The following is a 20,673-nucleotide window of genomic DNA, read 5'->3' on the forward strand; positions in this document are numbered from 1 at the left end:
TGAGAATCAAATTTTTTTGTAGAGATAGAAACAAGTTAGGTTCACCAGTGCAGGCTCCGCCCATCAAATGCAGTTAAATTTGCGACCAAAACATTAGAACTTGCAAGCAAAGAGGACAAATTTGCAAACAAAACTTTCAAACTTGTAACCAAATGTTTTAACTGTAAAGAGAAGAGGACTTAGTTTTATGCACAGTGGTTGTCATTTTTGACTTACAAACATTAGTTTTGATTGAAGTTGGAGAAGTATGCTTTCCCAAATATATATCTTTTTAATTGGAACTAATTTGTTTCTATCTCTGCAAAAAAAATATTCTCACTTTTTATTTGTTTATTTATTTATTTTTATTTTTTATTTTTTGCTCTCAAAAATCATTTTTGGTTTCAAATCTTACTTATTTCATTGGATAATAAAGAAGCAAATTTTTCTCCATAGATTTTTCTCATGGCCACAGCATACCCATCATCTGATGGCTAATTCCTCTAGCTTGAATCATCTCCAACTGGTTTTTTGAACATGACAATAAATTTACTGCATGAGTCACTAAATCTTAATCCAGCAGCACATTTTGATGTGGAGTGATGGGAGATTCTCATCATGGATGTGCAGCAGACAAACCTGCAGTAACTGTATGATGCAACCAAGAATTAATTAATAATGCAGAAGGCAGAAGGAAGTCCCATTCAGTATGAGTAAGGTGTGTCTAATGAAACTGCAGCTGGGTGTATTTTTTTTTTTTTATCGGCTGCATGTGCTGCAAGTTGGCAGAAGACTATACAGGTTGCTGCTCATCAGCTTCTGATGATGAATCATTTACATCAGCCACGATTTCTGCTTTGCTTTGAAAGATAACCCCTGGAAAAAAAAAACCCAGTCACTTCCACGAGCCAACTAAACTCTGAACTTCACAGTTCTCGCTTCCTGTATTGCATCATGAAGCTCAGACTGGTTTTGGATGTTTTAAAGGATCACGTTTGATTCAGTATTTTTTTTCCAGACTAAAAGGTGATTTTTGCAAGTTTACTTCCGGGTGATTTCTTTTTCTTTTTTATGTCAACTTTGTTATAATTTTGTGATAAATCACTCCCAATTTGAGTTTATTGTTTTGACCACTTTTTTCCTGAATTCTTTCCCTTTGCAGATAACTTGCTATTATGTAATTTAGACACCAATCTCGCAACCGCACATAACAGATTACAATAAACTTGATTATTGCAAACAGCAGGAACTTTGATCATCAGCTGCCTTTTGAATGAATGAGTTACAATGAAAGAAATCATTAAGCGAGATCATTCTGGACTCTAATAAAGACAGTCTTTCCTTCAGCCAGGCCTATTTGCTTGTAAGACCCTGCTCAGGCTCATATCCCTGCATGTCACATCCTAAACTCACCCTGACAAGCTTGAGTTTCAAGCTAACCCTGGACAGGAAGCATGTGCCAAGCGGCTCTCTGACCTTTATGCTCTCTTGGAAATAGGTGTAAAGCTAAGAGAGCACATACCGTGAAATAATAGCCTGGTGTTGTTCAGACTGGATGATACAAACTTAACCTGGCCAGCTCCGGCTTAGGCTGACATAACCTCATTTAGCCAGTAAAGAATGTCTGTGAACTTGATGAGCCAATGGCACCAGGAGGAGTTCACTTTTTTTAGGGCAACAGGGGGAGAGGTAAAATAGTACTGTTTAAATATGATGGACAATTTGTGATTGTAGAAAAAAATGCATGCTTTATTATTTTGGTAATTGTCATTAATTGAAAGGTATACTCATTTCTTAACCTAGTTTAGTATACAAGTGGAATCGATGTTATTATTGTTGCATTAAAGTTTGAAAAATTTTCTCTAATCAGTTCCATAGTTAATGTACAAGCAGCATGCTCAGGCTTTGTGATGATGAAATAATAAATGATGAAACGCTGCAAGGGGCGAAACAATATTTTTTGGGCTATATTCAGCCCTCAGTTCAGCTTGACAGGCAACCCTGCCTGCTTTATTTTTCATATTCAGACAGAAATAAATATTTTCAACAAACAAAACTTACATTAGCTTAAGTTTCTGAATCCTAGATGATTGTGAATCTGAGTTTGTGATGCAGAATGGTGTGAAACTTGACCTGCGAGACGAAACTTAGAGGGAAAGAGTCGTCGTAGGTTCGACGTTCTGTACGTCAACTGACGTAAAGGCATATGAGGGCGGTCTGTTTTGAATCCATCCAATCAGAGAGTAGGCGTCGTTCCGCAGAGGAACGTGATTGGCTTAAAGTTTGTCCTCCTGCGCCGCTTGTCTAAATAATAACAACCACAACCTGAGCTAGCATGTGAAGAGAGTACCTGTCAGGGAAGTGTCCTGTCTTTACACACTGAAACAGCGCAGTGGAAACCTCTGTTTAACTGTTAGGCAAGCTAAGACTAGACACGGAGGCAGGTACAAGCAACAGCATGTCGGTCGACAGCGTGTTTAGGACCCGGTCTCTCGGTGTGGCCGCAGAGGGTCTTCCAGACCAGTATGCCGACGGCAAAGCAGCGAAAGTGTGGGAGCTGTACATCGGAGACACGCAGAGTAGGACGCAGGAGTACAAAAGCTGGCTGGTGTCTCTGCTTAAGCAACAAGGGGTGCGGAGAGTGCTGGATGTAGCCTGCGGAACAGGGTAATGTCAGGCCCACACGGGAAGTTTCACATTTACCTCACTGAACACCAACCAAAAACACTTCAGGTTAAAAGAAATGCAGGGATATCAGTAAGTCATACCTAGCAAATCATTATTGCAACTGTTTCACAATTTGATCAATTGAATGAGAAGTGCTTCAAATCTGTCTGTATGCATGTGTGGAATTGGGAAACCTGTTGATCCGACTGATTCAGGTTTGTGATGGGTGTAACTATTCTGCAGACACTATGACATAATAAAGCTGTATTTGCTCCTTTTGTTGAGCTATAATCCGAAATGAAAGTATAACAAACTAATGCTACTCGGCCATCAGATGATTAATTATGAGTAGCATTTAATAAAATGACTTTGCTCGTTACATAATGAATTAGTTAGATTATCCTGACAGAGTGAAGTGAGTTTGCTTTCATGGAATTTCAACTTGCTGACCTTTCCAGTTGTGGACAAAATCCGGATTAGGTCAAAGAATAATGAATGGAAGTGCAGAGTTGCAGCTGCTGTTGTGCCTGCAGACCAGACTTAGAGGCAGGCATGTTATTTCATGTTGTAGATAAGAATGTATTTGCCTCCCCCCCCCCAACTTTTTAAAAAAATTTTTTTTTAAGGAGAGTTGTTGATGACAAACTGCTTTTGAGTTAATGAGTAAGTTTGAAGTAGTTACAGTGAGTCATGGCTGGTTCCCTGCAGTAGGTTTGTCTTTCCTGATATACTATCAGTGTTGTGTGTGTGTGTGTGTGTGGGGGGGGGGGGGGGGGGGGGGGGGGGAGAAGCATCAAGGCCATTGGCTGAACATCCTCCCCAAACATCACCTGTTAAACTCCTCAACGTGCCCAACTTCTCAGGGAAAATAAGATGGAATTTATCTAAAATAGATGTATTTTTTAATCACTTTATTATCAGTCATCTGAGATCATGCATCAAATGTAAACAATTCAAATCTCTGTGTTTCATAGTGTACATGCGCATTGGAAGTCTCTCTGTCACACTGTCTTTGACCCCCAGTGTGTAGTAGTGGTGTGCATCAGCCATCGGTGGCGATGTAAACATGCTCATCGTGGAATGGGGTTACAAATGGCTTTGCTATTTTTGGATGTTAGATGATTTGTGGTGCTGGGCTTTCCAGGTATTCTGTCATGAGAGTTAGGAGCAACTTGCACAAGAAGCAGCAACAAGTGAGACTATTTGCAATTTACACTGTAATCCCTGTGATTTGCAGAAATATTACCCAGAATTGAACCATACAGTTCTGTTTTTCTGCAGCAAATCCTTAAACATAATGTCTTTGACTTGCACATATTTAGCTTTGGTGCTTCTTTACTGTTTTATATTATCATACAGTCCCACAGTATCTGTTAATGATTACAGTCAATGTGCTACCTACTAAACCTTAAGCTCATGTTGCAGTTTGAATCTGAAACGTACCTCTTTAACATCCAGCTTTTAGTTTTATTTTCTTTTTAAGCACAAGAAGTGTCTGACTGTTAAATATATCAACTATCTGTTTTTACCTGTAAAACATAAAGGTGTGAATTTACCACTCTTGGTACGCTGGCTGCAAAGATCATTGTAAGAAGATGCTTTCATAAGAAAAGACACAATAAAAACAAAAATAATCTCTTTTTTTATTCACTTTAAGGGAAGAGAGCAACAGTAATGTTAACCTAATCTTGTTTCCATGGTAATTCAGTAGGTTTCATGTTATTGTAGCTGCTGTTCTGTGTATAAACAGATGTTTTTGTTTTGCAGAGTTGACTCCATTATGTTGGTGGAGGAAGGTTTTAATATGGTAAGTGTGGATGCCAGCGACAAAATGCTGAAGTATGCGCTGAAGGCCAGATGGGAGAGAAGAAAAGAGCCTGCTTATGATCAGTGGGGTATGAAGTTTTTCATTTATTTGCATATTGAATTACATTTTAAATGTTTTGAATATACCACAACCATACACAGCTTTGCTTTTACTGCACATGGTGTGTAAGCCTGATGTAACAACAGTACTCTTACATTCTCCTGGTTTGACTGATCCCTTCTCTCGTCATCATCAGTGATTGAAGAGGCTAACTGGCTGACGTTGTCAGAAGACCTTCAGAAACCGGGAGACGGCTTTGATGCCGTCATCTGCCTCGGCAACTCATTCGCCCACTTGCCAGACTTTAAAGGTAAGTAAAGGATAACAGAGCTGAGTGAGATTAAAGTTGTTTCTCTGAGGAAGATAGACAGAACGTCTTTCAGCTGCACCCACAAGAAGTCAAATTAAGTCAGCTTTATAAAGCACATATACAAGTTAGATGAAACATGCAACATAACTAAGAAAAAACAATTGAATTTCTTTGTAAAAGCATATAAAAATAAAAATACAATGTAGTGTAAAAGATTGGAAGGTTTTATTCTCTAAGGTGACCAAGTTATTCTTTCAAAAACTACCTTAAAAAATCAAGTTTTTATTCCTGAAACTGGAATTATGATTCAGTTCAATTCAGCTTTATTTGTATAACACCACTTCACAACAATGTCTTGTCAGCTTGAATTGACACGTCAGTTCGAACTAGTTCATCATAAATAGTCTGGTTCAGGAAAACCAACAGATTGCATTGAATCTTGACTTGGATTCAATCCCCATCCTGAGCTGCACAAGGTGACAGTGGAAAGGAGAAACCCTTTAAACAGGAAGGAAAAAGCCTCTGGTAGAACCTGGCTAAAGGAGGGCTGCCGTCTGGCTGGACAGGTTGGGGTCAGGGAAGAGAAACCAACATACACTGGAAGTTTTATCTAAGAAAACCTCCTAAAAGAGGAGAAATTTGTTAATGATACTAGTACTGTCACATGCTCTACATGGAAGATAAGGAGCAGGGTAAGGAGAAGGAAGAGCTCTGCATCATGGGACCTCCCTCAGCAATCTAAGCCTATGGCACCATAACTAGGAAATGGCTAGACAGCCTGGCTGCCGCACGGTGGCAGTCTGGGGATCCCGGCCCTCCGTCGGCGTGGGCTGGGCCCTCTGCCTGCGGGGGTGGGGGGTTGCTTTCGGGCTCTTGGGGCCGTGGGGCCCGCGCTCTGTCTGCCCTGGGTGGCCGGTGCCCGGCGGGGCCAGTCCTAGCTGGTCCGGGCCTGCTGGGGCCTGTTCCCCCTGACTGTGGGGGACTCCGGCTGGGACCCCCCTCTGCCTCCTCCTGGGTCGGTGCATGGCTGGCTCCGGGGTGGGGCGGTTGGGGTCTGCGCCTGGGGATGGCTGCCGATGGCCCTGGTCTCGGGGGTACTCCTGGCGTGCCTCTTGCCTTTGTGTGGGAGGGGTCACACTGGCATGATCACCTTTTCCGGAACACGTTCCACTCTGCATGTTCTGCATGTGACACAGTCACCGAGTCGTCACGCAGTTTTATTCACTAACAGCAGCTAGTTTTCTCATTTCTGTTTGTTTCTCATTTATATTTAACTTTTTAGATTCATAGTTTAGTTACTATGATCTAAAGTTGGCTTGTGTGTGTATGTATATGTGTTAATACTGGCGAGTGTGTAAATGTTTGTACGTACATATGTATGTATGTGTGTGTGTGTGTATGTGCATAGAGGTGTGTGTGTGTGTGTATGTGTATATGTATTTATATATATATATATATATATATATATATATATATATGTATATATATATATATATATATATATATATATATGTATATATATATGTGTATACATATGTGTGTATATGTATGTGTATGTATACGTGTGTATGTGTGTGTATGTATGTGTGTATATGTATACATCTGTAGGTTGTTTTTTTCTTTTTGTTTTTGGGTTATCTTTTAGTTTGTTTTTTTTTTTTCTCTCCCTGTCCTCTCCTTTTATCTCTTTCACTTTTCTTATGAAAAAGATATTCATTATATTTCGTCTGTCCTCTCTGGTCCAGCAGTACAAACTCTACAATTCAAACAATAATACAAAATAAATATAGAAATAAAATAAAAATTCAGAAAGTCAAGGGGATCATTATATCTATAAAGCTTCCCTTGGCAGAGAAAATTTGCTCAGCAGAACACAGCATCCAGACCATCATTCTGCTTGCCTAAAGGCTGGACAAGACAAAAAAAAAAAAAAAAAAAAAAAAAAGGAAATGGCTAGACACCTCCCCCATATACTATTAGATTTATCAAAAAGTCTTAAGCTTGATCTTAAAGGTATGAAGGGTGTCTGGAATGATGCGTGGTGTCAGTCTTGATTAAGAATTGTTCCATGTTGAAATTCCTTTAAAGACTTCTAAAAACATAGTTATTGTGTAATAAAAGTCTTAACAGGTTGTTTCTTTTGTTTGTTTTTACATAAAAAAATGATTTATCATCAAAATTATAATGTGATTATAGTGCATGTTTGCTTCTTATTCCTGATGTCTAACTGATGGCATCAATAATAAATATTAGACTGAAGTCAAGTTTTAATTGTTTGTAGGGGACCAGAGTGACCAAAAACTGGCCCTCCAAAACATCGCCAGTATGGTCAGACCAGGCGGGATCCTCATCATTGACCACCGCAACTACGACTACATCCTGGAGACTGGACAGGCCCCGCAAGGCAAAAATATCTACTACAAGGTACAGTAGCCCGAGAAAAACTATTTTATTTTATTTTATTTTATTTTATTTTATTTTATTTTATTTTATTTTATTTTATACCAAAACATATAATGAGAAAATAATTTGAGCTACAATGTAATATTTCATTAATCTGTTTATTTATGTTTAAGTTTTTACTGGTATTAATCAATGCTCAATAGGTTTTTTTTTAAAATCTAGCATTTTTTCATCTTTTTCTTTTTTTTAAACTTGTACTGTCCAGCATCATAACAAGAAAAATGGTGGCCTGGCTCCTGTGTTGTGCTGAAAACAAATCTTCTTTGCCAATGGGAGCTTTATGATATCAGACCCCTGTTGATAATTTAACCTTTATTCTTTATTTTCAATTCTCACTATTGCTGAATGCACATTTTAATGCTGGACTGGACAAGAGTGTTGTGGGACAAAGAAGGGAGAAAGTAAACAGGAAAGAAGAAAGAGATAGAGAGAACGGGGACACCAGATAGATGGATAGGAATCAACAGTATGAGACGATGAATCTTAACAGACATTCAGCTACTTCACCTGCAAGGGAACAGAACACCACCTGCAACATCTCCAAGAAAAGAAATGTAGAAATAAGCATTTTATCCTTAAAAAGAAGCAAGTTCCTTATTCTGATCAACTCAAACAAATCTTTCTTCCATCCGTCCATCTGTTTTCTGCTACTTATCCGGGGTCGGGTCGCAGAGGCAGCAGCCAAAGCAGGGAAGCCCAGACTTCCCTCTCCCCAGCATCATTTACCTCTGCAGGAGGATCCCGAGGCGTTCCCAGGCCAGCTGAGAGATATAATCCCTCCAGCCTGTCCTGGGTCGTCCCCGCCGTCTCCTTGTATTAGTCTGTTGTTACAAAAATTAAAATTTGTGTGAATATGAAGAAAACATGAGTAGATTCAGGCTGCGCTTGTCGAGCTGAATTTCTGCATTTAACTGACAGAAATCATTCAGATTGCCGCATTGCAGCCCATCAACCTGCACTACTTCCTTCAACCCTACAGCTCTTTCTTTTCAGACTATCTCACGTCATCAGAGCTACATCTGACATTGATGCTCAGAGCCTCAAGCATCCCATGTTTGCATGGAGCAGCAGATTCCCCCACAAGAACCAAGCTGTCAGATAGATACTCCTATAACTTTATGGGGCTTTAATGACCTCTTTTTCATGTGTGAAGAGTTTTTCTTTTTTTTATTTAATTTATTTGGGACCATGTGTGATTTAATGCACTGTACCCAAGCTAGCCTGAGGCTAATTTGTATCTGCAGTCGCCTATAGACTGTACTTTAAATGAAATGTACAGTTTGAATGTAACCATGCACAGATAATGAAAGGCAACTTCCAGTCATTTCTGTATTTTTGTATTGATTTTTCTGTTTTATACATAGATAAAAAACCTCATATTTTATCCCAGTGCCTCACTGAGCATCTTTCAGCTATTAAATACAAGCTTTCCCTCATATCCAGCAGATTTTTTCCCCTTATTGACACTCAAATATTAAAAACAGAAGTACTTTGCTTTGAAATGGATCTGTGTTCCTCAGTTGTAGTTTACTTAATCAATCAGAAGAACTGAGACGAAACAAATTCTGCCTGTAATTTTTCGCCAAATTATTATCCACTGCTTGTTTTGTCATTACGTCTTTGCCATAGAGGAAGGAGATGGCGTAATGCACAATCAGTTATGTGAAGTATATGCGGTGCTGGATTTGGAGGCTTACTGCCCTCATTTAAGGAAACAATGGGACAAATCTTGGAGGCTTAAATATTCAGACAATATTCACTTTTTTCATAGAAGAATTAGTCAGCATGCTGATTATTATGCACCATAGTATGCACAAGCATTCCAGTTTTAACCCAACCAACTGAGTCCAGGCCCTGCTAGGTTTGATCCAGTGAAGTTCAGTCAGATAAATACACATTAAACAACATATTAGCCTGTTTTCCCTTCTGAGTTGGTTGTTACATCCGAGTGACGTCAGAAGGAAAACCATCAGCTTGAACAGAAACAAAAGCCTTTCCCTGATCTAAACTCTGCACAATCTGGTTCTCTGCTGCTTTGTAAAAGGACAGACAGTGTTGTTTATGAAAGGTTTACTTCCACCATCTTCAGCAGCAGCTGAGTTTAAGACTTAAATCTCTGGGCCGAGGCTGCCGGATATTTGGAGATTTTCTCTCAGTCGTGCAGCAAACCAGAAGGAAATGTGGAGAGAAAGTTGGGATTTTAGGCAATTCTGGCTGAAAGTCTGGAACACAGACTGAAGGGAATGACATGTAACATCCAATATGCTGGGGATTATTAACATTTAATCAAACTGAATTTTATACACATCTTTTTCTTTTTTTTTTTACCTACATGTTTCACTAAAATACAACTTAAGTTTAGATATTTATAGTCTAGATCAGGGCTGTTCTTGAGGGCCACAATCCTGCAAATTTTCAGTTCATCCCTGTTCCAACACACCTGATTCGGTCGTTGTGCAGAACTTCAAAGGCTGCTGGATCAAGTTTATTTGAGTCAGTTGCGTTGAAGCAGTGATATGCTGAAAATCTGCAGGACAGTGGCCCTCGAGGACCAACTTTAGACACCCCTGATCTAGATAAACATCCATTCCTACATTTTGCTGTGTATGTTGGAAGCTGCGTAGAAGAGTGGGAGCAACTCCACCGAGCCATAATTGTTTTATTATATTTTCCTTAAAATCGTGCTCAGTACTCTTTAATCCAGAGTCATAAACCATCCAGCTGGAGCGCCTAAATAAAAATATTGAGCAAACAGTCACGTGCCTTAGAAAATCCACCTCTGTAATCCCACAGTCTACCCGTCCAACACCACCAGATCATCTTTCTGGTTTCATTCACTGCCGTCTGATCCGCTTCCGTCTTAATCTAATAGAAGATTTCTACAGAAACATTTCTGTTTTATTTTTCATCTACAATTCAAATTTTCTTGAAAGCAAATATAAAAAAAAATCTATCTAGAATATCAACAAGTGATTATTTAGCAACTCCAACAAGTAAAAGCTGAAATGAAAAATAATGCGGTTGATTTGTGCAGGAATTTGTTGTAAAAGTGACGTCCAGAGGTCTTGTCCTTTCAAAAAGAAACCAAACTATTCAGTGTCTAGCTTTCCATCGAGAAATGGAAAGAAATCACACAGATGACTTACTGCAGGAGCTTTAAATCAAAGCCTAAACCAAGCTGTAGCCTTTTAAACACGGTTAGTAAGATTTGTAAAGATCCTGCACATTTTCCAATGTTCTATTTAAGCAGTCTGTAGTTGTAAAATTAATTTATGAAAAGGAATAAATCAACACACAAGGCCATCTACCTTCACATATGGTCAAAGTGAGGAAATAATTAGAATTTTCTATCATAACTTAATATTGAACCCTGTGAAAACATGTGATTCATTTGATTTTTATGCCCATGTCAAGGAATCTCTTCACAGTAAAAGAAAGTAAAAATGACCTCCCAGATGTTTCGTTGAATGACGTGTATGTGTGTGTTTCTGTGTGTGTTGCAGAGCGACCTCACTCAGGACATCACCACCTCGGTGCTGTGGGTCAACAGTAAACCACATATGATCACTCTGGACTACACCATTCAGGTGCCGCAGGCCGTCCACCAAAACCTTCCAGAAATCAGGTAGGCGGGTTTCACGTCTTCAGACACTCCGACAGGTCGAACACGTTCAAAAACTGCTGGAGAATTTATAATAATGTTGATATTAATTAAGGAAAAAACCAGTCTTGCATCTTCTTCTGTGGCGTCCGAGTCAACACAGGAAATATCAGAAAACAGTGAAATACAGTCAATTTTAGCAAAAGGCTAAATAAATACAGTTTATTTTTCTTTTGCATTGCTTATTTTCAGTATATTTTATCTGTATAAATGTCACATGAAGTGATTCTTTAAACCATTAGCTGTTATTATTTTTGTCGCAGCTGGGGAAGGCTCATCATTTGTCACTATAATCAGGCCTCATCTGATGTGTTGGTTTAGGTTTTATTATGCAAACAAAATGATGATGAAGAAATATGAGGTGTGTTATGTAAACAGGTTTAAAAATAGCCCCATGCTTAAAAAAAAAGGACCAGAAGCAGCAGGTTAAGTCTGTAATGGTCTGTCTATGTAGGTTTGCAACCTGATGATCTGTTCTGTCGAATGACAAAATCAGTGTTGAGCTTTTTACCGTTGTGCTCAACCTTCCATTAAATAAGGAGGAAAATACAGTTGTTGCAATGGACAAAATGTATATGTAAATAAAAATAAATAAATTCTAACTTTGATTTTGAAACAGAAATATTAAAAAAAAAAAAAAAAAAAAAATCTTGATGGGACATGAAATCTATTGTAGTGACCAAACCATTGAGCCAATCACGGCAGTCGGGTGTTTCTGTAACTCCCAATCAGACTTCTGCACCTGTTGGCAGGTGTTCTGGCCCATCGCTCATCAACAGTGTTGTGAATTATCTGGGATGTTTTTTATCTTTGTTTTTGTTTTTAAATCATTTTTCTTTTCAGCTACAATTGAAAAGCAGCAACACACTGTATGTTTAATTAGATTTTCACACAGAAAGCCTGGGATAACATGCAGGAGTTGTAACACAGATATGTTGACTTTTCACGTAAACGATAAATTGCAAAATTATTTAATTTATTTCAAACTGAGTTTTTTTTTTAATAAAAAAACAATAAATGTACATTTTAAAGTCATACAAGACTGTAAAGGATAGCAAATATTCCTATTTAAAACTGTTTGCAAACAAAATTTGTTGGATTTGACCAAAAACAGGATCATTTTAGCAAATGAACACTTTTTTTTTTTTAAATCCGGTCATAATTCTACTTTATTTTATTATTTAGTCACAGACTTTTAAACAGATATTAGGCATCAAGTGACAAAATTTTAATTAAAACTTAAATAGATCTTTAAGCATCTGATTGTGTTAGACGCTGAACTTAAACTTGTTTTTTTTCAATCTGTGTTAATAATAAATTGTAATAAAAAAAGCACTCTGACCTTTACACTGACTTTCTGGATGACTTGACGCAGGCTCCGTCTTCAGATATATCAGATCTTTACCGCTCAATGGAATCACACATATGTTTGTGCTCTGTTCATGTTCTGCAGTAAATTCCGGCTTTCTTACTACCCTCACCGTCTGGAGAGCTTCAAAGGATTGCTAAAGGACGCCTTCAATGGCAAAATGGAGCACAGCGTCTACGGAGATTTCAAGACGTACGTACCAGGCCAATCCCAGACCCCATGCTACTTCATCCATGTCTGTAAGAAGATGGCCTAAAAGATTTGCCTGGAACTGCCTTGATGCAAACACACGGCTCGGCCCTTTCAGTCCTCCAGATTTGGCCAAAAATTCTATTTAATATGTTTTAAAAACATTTTATTTTTAATTTCTTCCAGAGAAATTATAGCAACAGTTTTATTTCTCTCTCTTTCTCTCTCTCTTTCTCTCTCTCTCACACACACACACACACACACACACACACACACACACACACACACACACACACACACACACACACACACACACACACACACACCCACATCCAAAAATCCTAAAATCTGACTTTCTGCACTAAACCATTAAGAATGAGCATAAAGGATGCACCGGAACCACAAAATGTAATTTTCTCTTTCAAGACCAAAAAGATGTAAAGATCTGTTCTCATTGGTTCCAACAGGGGATGAAGATCATTGCTCTTATTTTAGTTGACTTAATTTAGATCTTTAACCATGTTTCAGAAACATCTTTAAAGTGTTGCTTTTTTTTATGTATTTAAAATTTACTGGACCACTGTTTTGCCCTCATCTGGTATTTCCCTCAGCATGGTGAGTGCCACTTCTGTGTTTTCCTCATACGCGTTTCCTTCACAGACTTTTGGACAAGTTTCTAAATGGTGCTGCGGTTTAGAGGGATCCCTCCTCAAGGAAAACTATTTTCTATCATGTGCAGAGATATATTCTTGTAAATTTACCACATGTCTTAAAGAATATATAGATATTTATTTATATATATATATATATATATATATATATATATATATATATATATATATATATATTAGAGAAGGCTTTATTTACAGGAATTTAAGCAGGAAGACAGTATAGCTGATTTTGTTCTGGCTCACAGCCTCTTTAGGTTAAAGTAAATCTTTGGCAGGCACCTCGTGATGGTGTATATAAAATTCAAATTATGAATCAGGATTTTTATTACTCCTCCCTTTCTTTCAAGTTCAGTAAACAGCAAGTTTCTGACTCCTTAAAACTCCTGCTTATCTATCTTGGAGTTTCTACACATGTATTCCTGAAGCCTTTGTTGACCTGAGAGAGCCACAGTCCTCTACCTGGAAGTGCCATCAGCTCCAGAGCCACATGACTTCTGACCGCTCGAAAGTTAGGGAACAATCCAAAAACCTTTCCAGCAAAACTTAATTTCTGCTTTCTGTGATTGAAACTGTTTTCTGCTTGTAAGTGGTACTGTAAAGTTTACTTATTGTTAATCCACTGACAGCATTTCAGTTTTGTATTAGTTGCCATTAAAGAATCAGCAATAAGCAAACGGATGACACCACTGGAAACTACAACACCCTGCACTTATAAGACCATGTCTGGGTTGCATTTAAAAAAAAAAAAGTCACTTTAAGAAGTTCGGTAAACCAAGAAAAGTCAAAGTTTTCTTTACAGTAATAAAATGACTGAAAATGAAAGATACATTTTAAAACTTAATATGAACCAAAAATATTTAAAACTCAAAGATTTGCAGCTTTAAATGGAGAAATAAACCCTCAAATGTTATTCGCATGTCCTGCACAGAAGAAACTGCATTGTTTCAAATAAGTTTATGCAAATTATGAGCAGAAGAAAGAATATTTCCACTGCTGTGTTGTCCAGATCCCAGTCCATTTAGCTTCAGTGCCAAATTAAAGATGTTGCCTTTGATTTAAAACCTTAGCTTTACTGCAGAGAACCTAAATATTATTGCAGTCTGAACAGAACTGACTGATTCATTCAGATGTTGTGCCAATGCCTAATGCAGAACAAAATGTGTGTACAATTGCTTACTTTGAGATCATTTGCAGGTTCAGGAAGTAAAAGGTTGAATGTTGGAGTAAACTTAACGTGGATAAATATAAAGTCTTACAGTGTTGGTAATTCTTGGAACAATAAAGTGTAAAGCTTTTTATAAAGTTTATTGCTTTTATGATAATTGAGATTGTTTTGCACGTAATAAAAGTATTTCAATTATGCATCTGGTGTGGTTTTTTTTTTCCTTGGGTCCAACAGGCTTTAGCAAGGTAACAAGCTTACATTAAAGCTAATATGCTAATGCTAAGGTCTAATGTTCCATATTATAGCACTGTAATTCAGATCAAATCAGGTTTATTTGTATAGCATCAATTCACAAAGTTACGCACATTTTTTGTTCACTTATAATCCAGTTAGAACTGTTTACATGATCCACATTATTCCAGTTTATAATACCCAACCAACTCATAAATTAATGACCTACTTGAGGAAGCCACCTTGAATCTTTGACTGGATTCAGACCCCCATCCCAAACAAAAACTAATACAGAACCAAAGTCAGGAGATGCAGCCATTTTTCTTGACCCAGTGGTGACAAGAAGGATAGAAGAGAGGTAATAACAGCACCGTGACTAAGCCAGGGATATCTGAGAAAGAAAAAGAAACACAAGCGTATGACATCACCATGGCAGAAGGAACATTTACATGCAGAAGGAAGAGTGAAGAGATAAAAGAAGAGGGAAGGGCTCAGTGCATCGTGAGATGTCCCCCTAGTTCAAGCTTCTGGCAGTATAACAAAAGAGATGTCTAAAGGTCACCCTAACCAGTCAGAACTGTAAGCTTTAATACAAAGGAGCGTTTTAACCTTAATCTTAAAGGTAGAGAAGTCTGCTTCCTGAACCTAAACTGGCTCCACAGAGAAGGGCCTGATAACTTCAGGCTCTGCCTCCTATTCTACATTTAGAGCCTCTAAGAAACACAAGTAAACCTGCAGTCTGAGAGCAAAGTGCTCTGATTTAAACAAAAGATGTTAAAGCTATGGTGGTCATGAACAGGTTTATGTGTGACTGGATTTAACACAGCCTGTGTTAAAGGAATGATAAAATGGGTGAAATGATCTTTTAAATTCATATCAGATGCCATGCTGCAGCATTTTGGATCAGCTGGAGGCTTTTCAGAGCATTTTTAGGACTGCCAAGTGATAAAGAATTGTAGTCTGGACTAGTTTTTCTCCATTACTCTAGACTAGGTGTTCTTAATTTAGGTGAAAGAAGTAGATATTGGAAATCTTTTAACTTCCAAGTACAAAGTAAGCCCAGTATCAGCTGTTTTTTTTTTGTTTTGTTTTTTTTGTTGGTAGAATAAAGCTCAGAAACAGATAACCCGGTTAACCTTACTAGTCATTTTTATGAGTTATCCAGTGTTCTAGGGGGACACAAGCCTTTGCCAAGAGCAGAAGCAGATTGTAAATCCAGGCTAGACAGAATCCTGCAAGTCCAGTAGAAGCAAAGTATCAGTAGTGCTCATTGTACCTCAAAATGCAAAACTCAGATGCAATTTCATCAGACTCAGGAGCTGAGGTTTTGATAAACAGGTTTGTGCATTTTGTACTTTGGTAAACTGCACATGCTGTCCTTTTTTTTTCATTGGTAGGCTGAAAAGCTATGTAGGTGTGTGGCTATAAGCAATACATTTTCTGGACATCTTAACTGGAAACATAACCTGACCGGTGTCAAAGCAGTCAGCAGGACTGTTTTGTTTTTCTGCAGTGTTGATTTATTTGTCTGTTGAGAAAATAGCTCAAAAAGAATTAACAGATTTTGATTCAATCTATGGGGAATTTTCTAAATGGAAAATAGAAACAAATGTTTAGGTTTTACAGGTGCTCCAGATCAGCGCCTGCATCCAGGATTTTTTTTTTAAATATTTTTTTCAGGCGCAGGTGGAGGAACCAACATCCGGGAACTTCTGTGAACATTGCAACATCCGGGTCTTTAGCCGGCACGGCGCTAACAGGTGTGAATTTTCAGTCGCTCTCCTTGTCGATTTTCTGCGATTCCCGTAGTTTATTTTACATATCCCGAAAAGTTGTGTTGGAGTTGGCTGTCATAAACATAGCTGTTCCATAAATAACAAAAGATATTTCTTCGAACTACTGATAAGACACAAACGCCCAGAAAGACGCGACAACTAGCTTGTTGCTGTCAATGCTGCAATGCGGGAATTCTGACAAAGATTTAAAAAGTTCATCATTTTGTTAATGGTGAGTAAAATATTAATCATCATTTATTTATTAATTATTTTTTTGCGGGGGGTGTGTCGTCATACACTGCAATGGTAACTTAAGCAAGTATATGTAGAGATCTGATCTATGTAGAACAACGTTATATTCCATGCTGCATTCACTTGCACAAGGATATCTGATTTATTATTATTATTAATAAATATTATTAATATTACTTCTTTCATTATTATTATTATTATTATTATTGTTATTATTATTATATTATTTTACCCTGCAGTTTTAAAGGTGAATTTAGAGAGTAATTTTTCAGATTTGTTTGTGCTTAGAGTGGGATTAGTTTGAGAGTTGCATCTAGACGTGGCCCTCTGCCCCTATCCTTAATTTTTATGTAATAAAGTCACATATGAAGTTGAAAACTTAAGACAGTCCAGTCTTTTAATATTTAAGTAGTTTTACTATTTTATCATTTCAATTCTTATAGGATGTGATTACTTCCTCCAGTACAGTGCAGATAATAGTACACACACAAAAAAGCTTAATGTCAAATTACTGTTTATAGTTTTGTTCAGTATTGGTGCACAGGTTTATCTCATCCAGCTGGCTACTGTGCGGTATTATGAGGGCTGTTGTAAGATAAAATGTTCTGTTTGTGCAAGGCATGTAACAATGATGTTGGTTTAAGCTCATTTCAAATCTTGTTTGGTCTCAGTTTAAGTTTGAGCACTTGAATCTTCATTGATACTATTTGGGTCAGATGTGTCTGCACAGTATGGGTCTAATGCACTACATTGGTTGTTTTACAGAACCATCTTGAGAAAGGACACTACTTAAAAAAAAAAATACTTAAGCAGATGGTTCCACCAAGCATTTGTTATTAAATTAGCAAATAAGATGAACCACACGAGTAGAACCACGAAGAAGCAGTGAGTTTACTGTGGTTCTGTTCCAGTGCTGACATTATTCATTAAAGTTGCATATAAAACCAACCTGTAGCTATTAGTTGAAGCAAATTGTCCTGAATTTATTTATTTATTTATTTTTTGGGCCATAAACAGATATGTTTAAGCCTGTCATCTTGTGAGAATCCAGTTTCTTTGTTAAAGGCATATACAGTGCCAGAGGTCAGTGGACAACAAATTTCATAAATGAGGGCTGCTAATCCTGTTACTGGGAGTACTTATCAGGTTACTGAAGTCTGAAATGTTTGTGGGATTAAAATCTGAAGGTAAGCAGAAAGAGTTTTTAACCAATATGATATTTACCACTTGACCAGGACTATTCAGCTCGGTCCAACGAGGGCCGCAGCTCTTCAGGTTTTCAATGTATCCCTGCTTGAACATACTTGACCCAAATTAAATGGATCCAACAGCCAATAAAGTTCTGCATAACTTCTTATTATTTTGAGTCAGGTGTGTTGTTTCAGGGATATGTTGAAAACCTCCAGGGCTGCAGCCCTCGTGGGACCAAGTTGAATGGCCCTGAAGTAGAGCAGTGCATGGAGCCAATCCCGGGAATAATTAGCTTGTTTTTAGATGCTGCATTCTGAATCAATGGGAGGCAACAAAGTGCCCCTACTGATATCTGAGTATTACACTTGTCAAAGCAGGCATAGACGAATGCATGTATACCTTTTTGTTCAGTCAGGAGTTAAAAGAAATAACCTGATTTAGACTTTCTTCTAAACTGGAAAAAATAAGACTGCACAACATTTTAGACTAGAGCATCACATATATGAAATATTACAGCTGGATTTTTTCAGTCTGGGAGACATTAAAGTAATACGCAGACGGAAGGAATTCTTGTGCAGTCTGGTAAACAATGCAGAAGTTATCTGCAGGTTTACTGGGAGAATTAGGAACATTTTCTTCCCTCAGGCGGTGAAACAAACAAATTCCTCCTCCACATAAACAAAAGCAGTTTCATTTGTCTGACTTTTCATTCATGTGTAACTTTTTGTTTTTGTGTGAGATGCATGTAGTCTACAGCTAATGTGTTATATAGACTTCACACATATATTGGTAATAATACCAATATCTCTAATTTATGAGATATGAGGACTCACACCAAGGCATATCTAATGCATTACTTGGATCATTTGAAGATTTGCACTGGGCTTGTTTGGGAAAACATCAGGTACAGTCCAGGTTGACAATAGGTGGGGTCTGTTTGCAGTAGGAAACATAACTATTTTAATCAAAACAGTGTGGTAATTTAGGGTGATTCCAACTTTGTACCTTTTTTTTTCTCTAAGATGGTGAGATTAGATGCGTCTGGTCTGCAGTGGACAGCTTATGAAATTGTATATTTGTGTTATATTCGGTGGTACATGAACATTTTTACTAAGACTGGAGCTACAGCTTGCTTGATACCTTATTTTTAGGGCGTCAGCAGGTCTTGTTTTATTTCTGTACTGTTTGAAACCATGGGAACTATAACATGAATGTTGACAGTATATATAGGTATTTCTTTCTCTTCAGATTTCCCTTCTCTGTCGAGCCTTGGCGGTGTCAGGATGCTCCCTTACAAAGGTCCTCACCTACGTAATCACACAAAAGATAAGTATGGAAATTTACTTTTTTGTTGTTTTTTTTAAAAGAAGATTTACTGAGATTTTAATTTATTTCTATGGCAAGTAGAACCTAAAAAAAAAGTGTCCCAAAGAAAACTTATTAAACTGGTGATGGCTCATGTATACAAATGAGGAGTACAGGTTGTACCTCTATATACAGAAGAGTTACTATAACTCTTAATTCCTGAAAAAGGTGATGTTTTTTTTTAACAACATAGAAGTATCTGAATACTCTGTTCTTAATTGGTTTCTGCTTAAGGGACTGTGCAGCTGCACATTGATCACAATGCCCATGCTGACCTGTGTCCACTGCAGAAATGACATTGCAGAGCTGCACCACAGAGCATATTTTAGCTGAAGATGCCTGGTTTGGGTTGGTAAGATGAATCTTTTTTTTGTTTACATTACTAGATGGCAGCAGGAAAATAGTTTGAAAAACAAAAGAAGTTTCAGGTGTTAACTTGATTTACAAGCGAATCCAGTCGCACAACAGTGGGATTACCTGAATAAACAACCTAGTTATTCACAACTCACAGGACTTGAAGGATCTAATTCTCACAGCGCGGCATATTAAGTCTTTTTTTTAATTTTTTATTAATATTATTATCATATGAATCACCCTATTGTGGCATCCATGCACTGGCTGATTTGAACATGGCTGATTCTGCAAAGAATCCCAAGAGAACATTTTTGAAGGAAGCGAGTAAAAAGGAGGGAAAGGGACAGAGCAAGAGATGAAGCAAAATTCAACATGATTCTGACTTTAACTGGCTGAAGAGCTCAGAGTATAGACAGGATACAGAACGGGTGACAAGTTTTCTGCCATTAGGGGGTGCCTTTGAGAGAAAAACTGCTCAATAGTGGGATTTAATGGTTCAGGAATGTCAATAAGGGTGACCAAATTAATATTAAAGAGGTGGTCAAATGATAAGGCTGATCATTGTTGACATTTTGACCAAAAAAAAGGGGAGGAGGCAAAAAAACCGGGTCAAGAAATCCTTGCTGCATTTTCTCAGCCATGTTTGCCTTCCGAGTTTCTTCTTCACTGCCTTCTTTCATCCTAACATCAGCAGGGTGTGGCTATCAGGTATGCGCTGCAGAGGGGGAGGAGGGGAGCCAGGAGAAGAAAATATAAGTAATGAACAACTTCACTTTGGCCTGAATGTTTTGATTGATCAGAGTTTTTACAGATTTACAGTAAACTATAACTATATTTCCAGTCACTATATTTCTTTTTGTTCATGATTACAAAATGTACAGACTACTATCAGGACAAGTAACCTCTTCACTCAGAGGAGAATAAAATGTCTCTGAGCAAGATTACATACCCCAGCTTTAAGAAAGGAATTACAACTGGACAGTGAAGAAGTCAGTCTGACCTGCAGTGGCAGAGAGTTTCACAGCTCTGGTCCGGCCACAGAAAAGGCCTCCTCCCTCTGAACATCCTTGGGACCTCCAGGAACAGCTTATCTGCTGACACCTGTACTGTGAGTACATGTGTAGAAGCTCAGAAAGGTAAGGTGGAACACGGTCATTTGAAGAC

At 37.9% G+C, this 20,673-nt stretch overlaps 1 protein-coding gene across 1 annotated transcript; it reads left to right on the top strand.

Annotated features, from left to right (window-relative positions):
* Positions 1-2,324: 2,324 nt before the first annotated feature.
* gnmt (glycine N-methyltransferase) lies at positions 2,325-12,741 on the top strand. Its single transcript, XM_079262177.1, has 6 exons — positions 2,325-2,646; positions 4,414-4,541; positions 4,710-4,823; positions 7,105-7,247; positions 10,790-10,911; positions 12,401-12,741. The coding sequence occupies exons 1-6, from the start codon at positions 2,438-2,440 to the stop codon at positions 12,570-12,572; spliced, it is 888 nt and encodes a 295-aa protein (XP_079118303.1). The 5' UTR covers positions 2,325-2,437; the 3' UTR covers positions 12,573-12,741.
* Positions 12,742-20,673: the final 7,932 nt, after the last annotated feature.

The sequence above is a fragment of the Telmatherina bonti genome (genome assembly GCF_933228915.1).
Source record: "Telmatherina bonti genome assembly, chromosome: 22".
NCBI lineage: Eukaryota > Metazoa > Chordata > Actinopteri > Atheriniformes > Telmatherinidae > Telmatherina > Telmatherina bonti.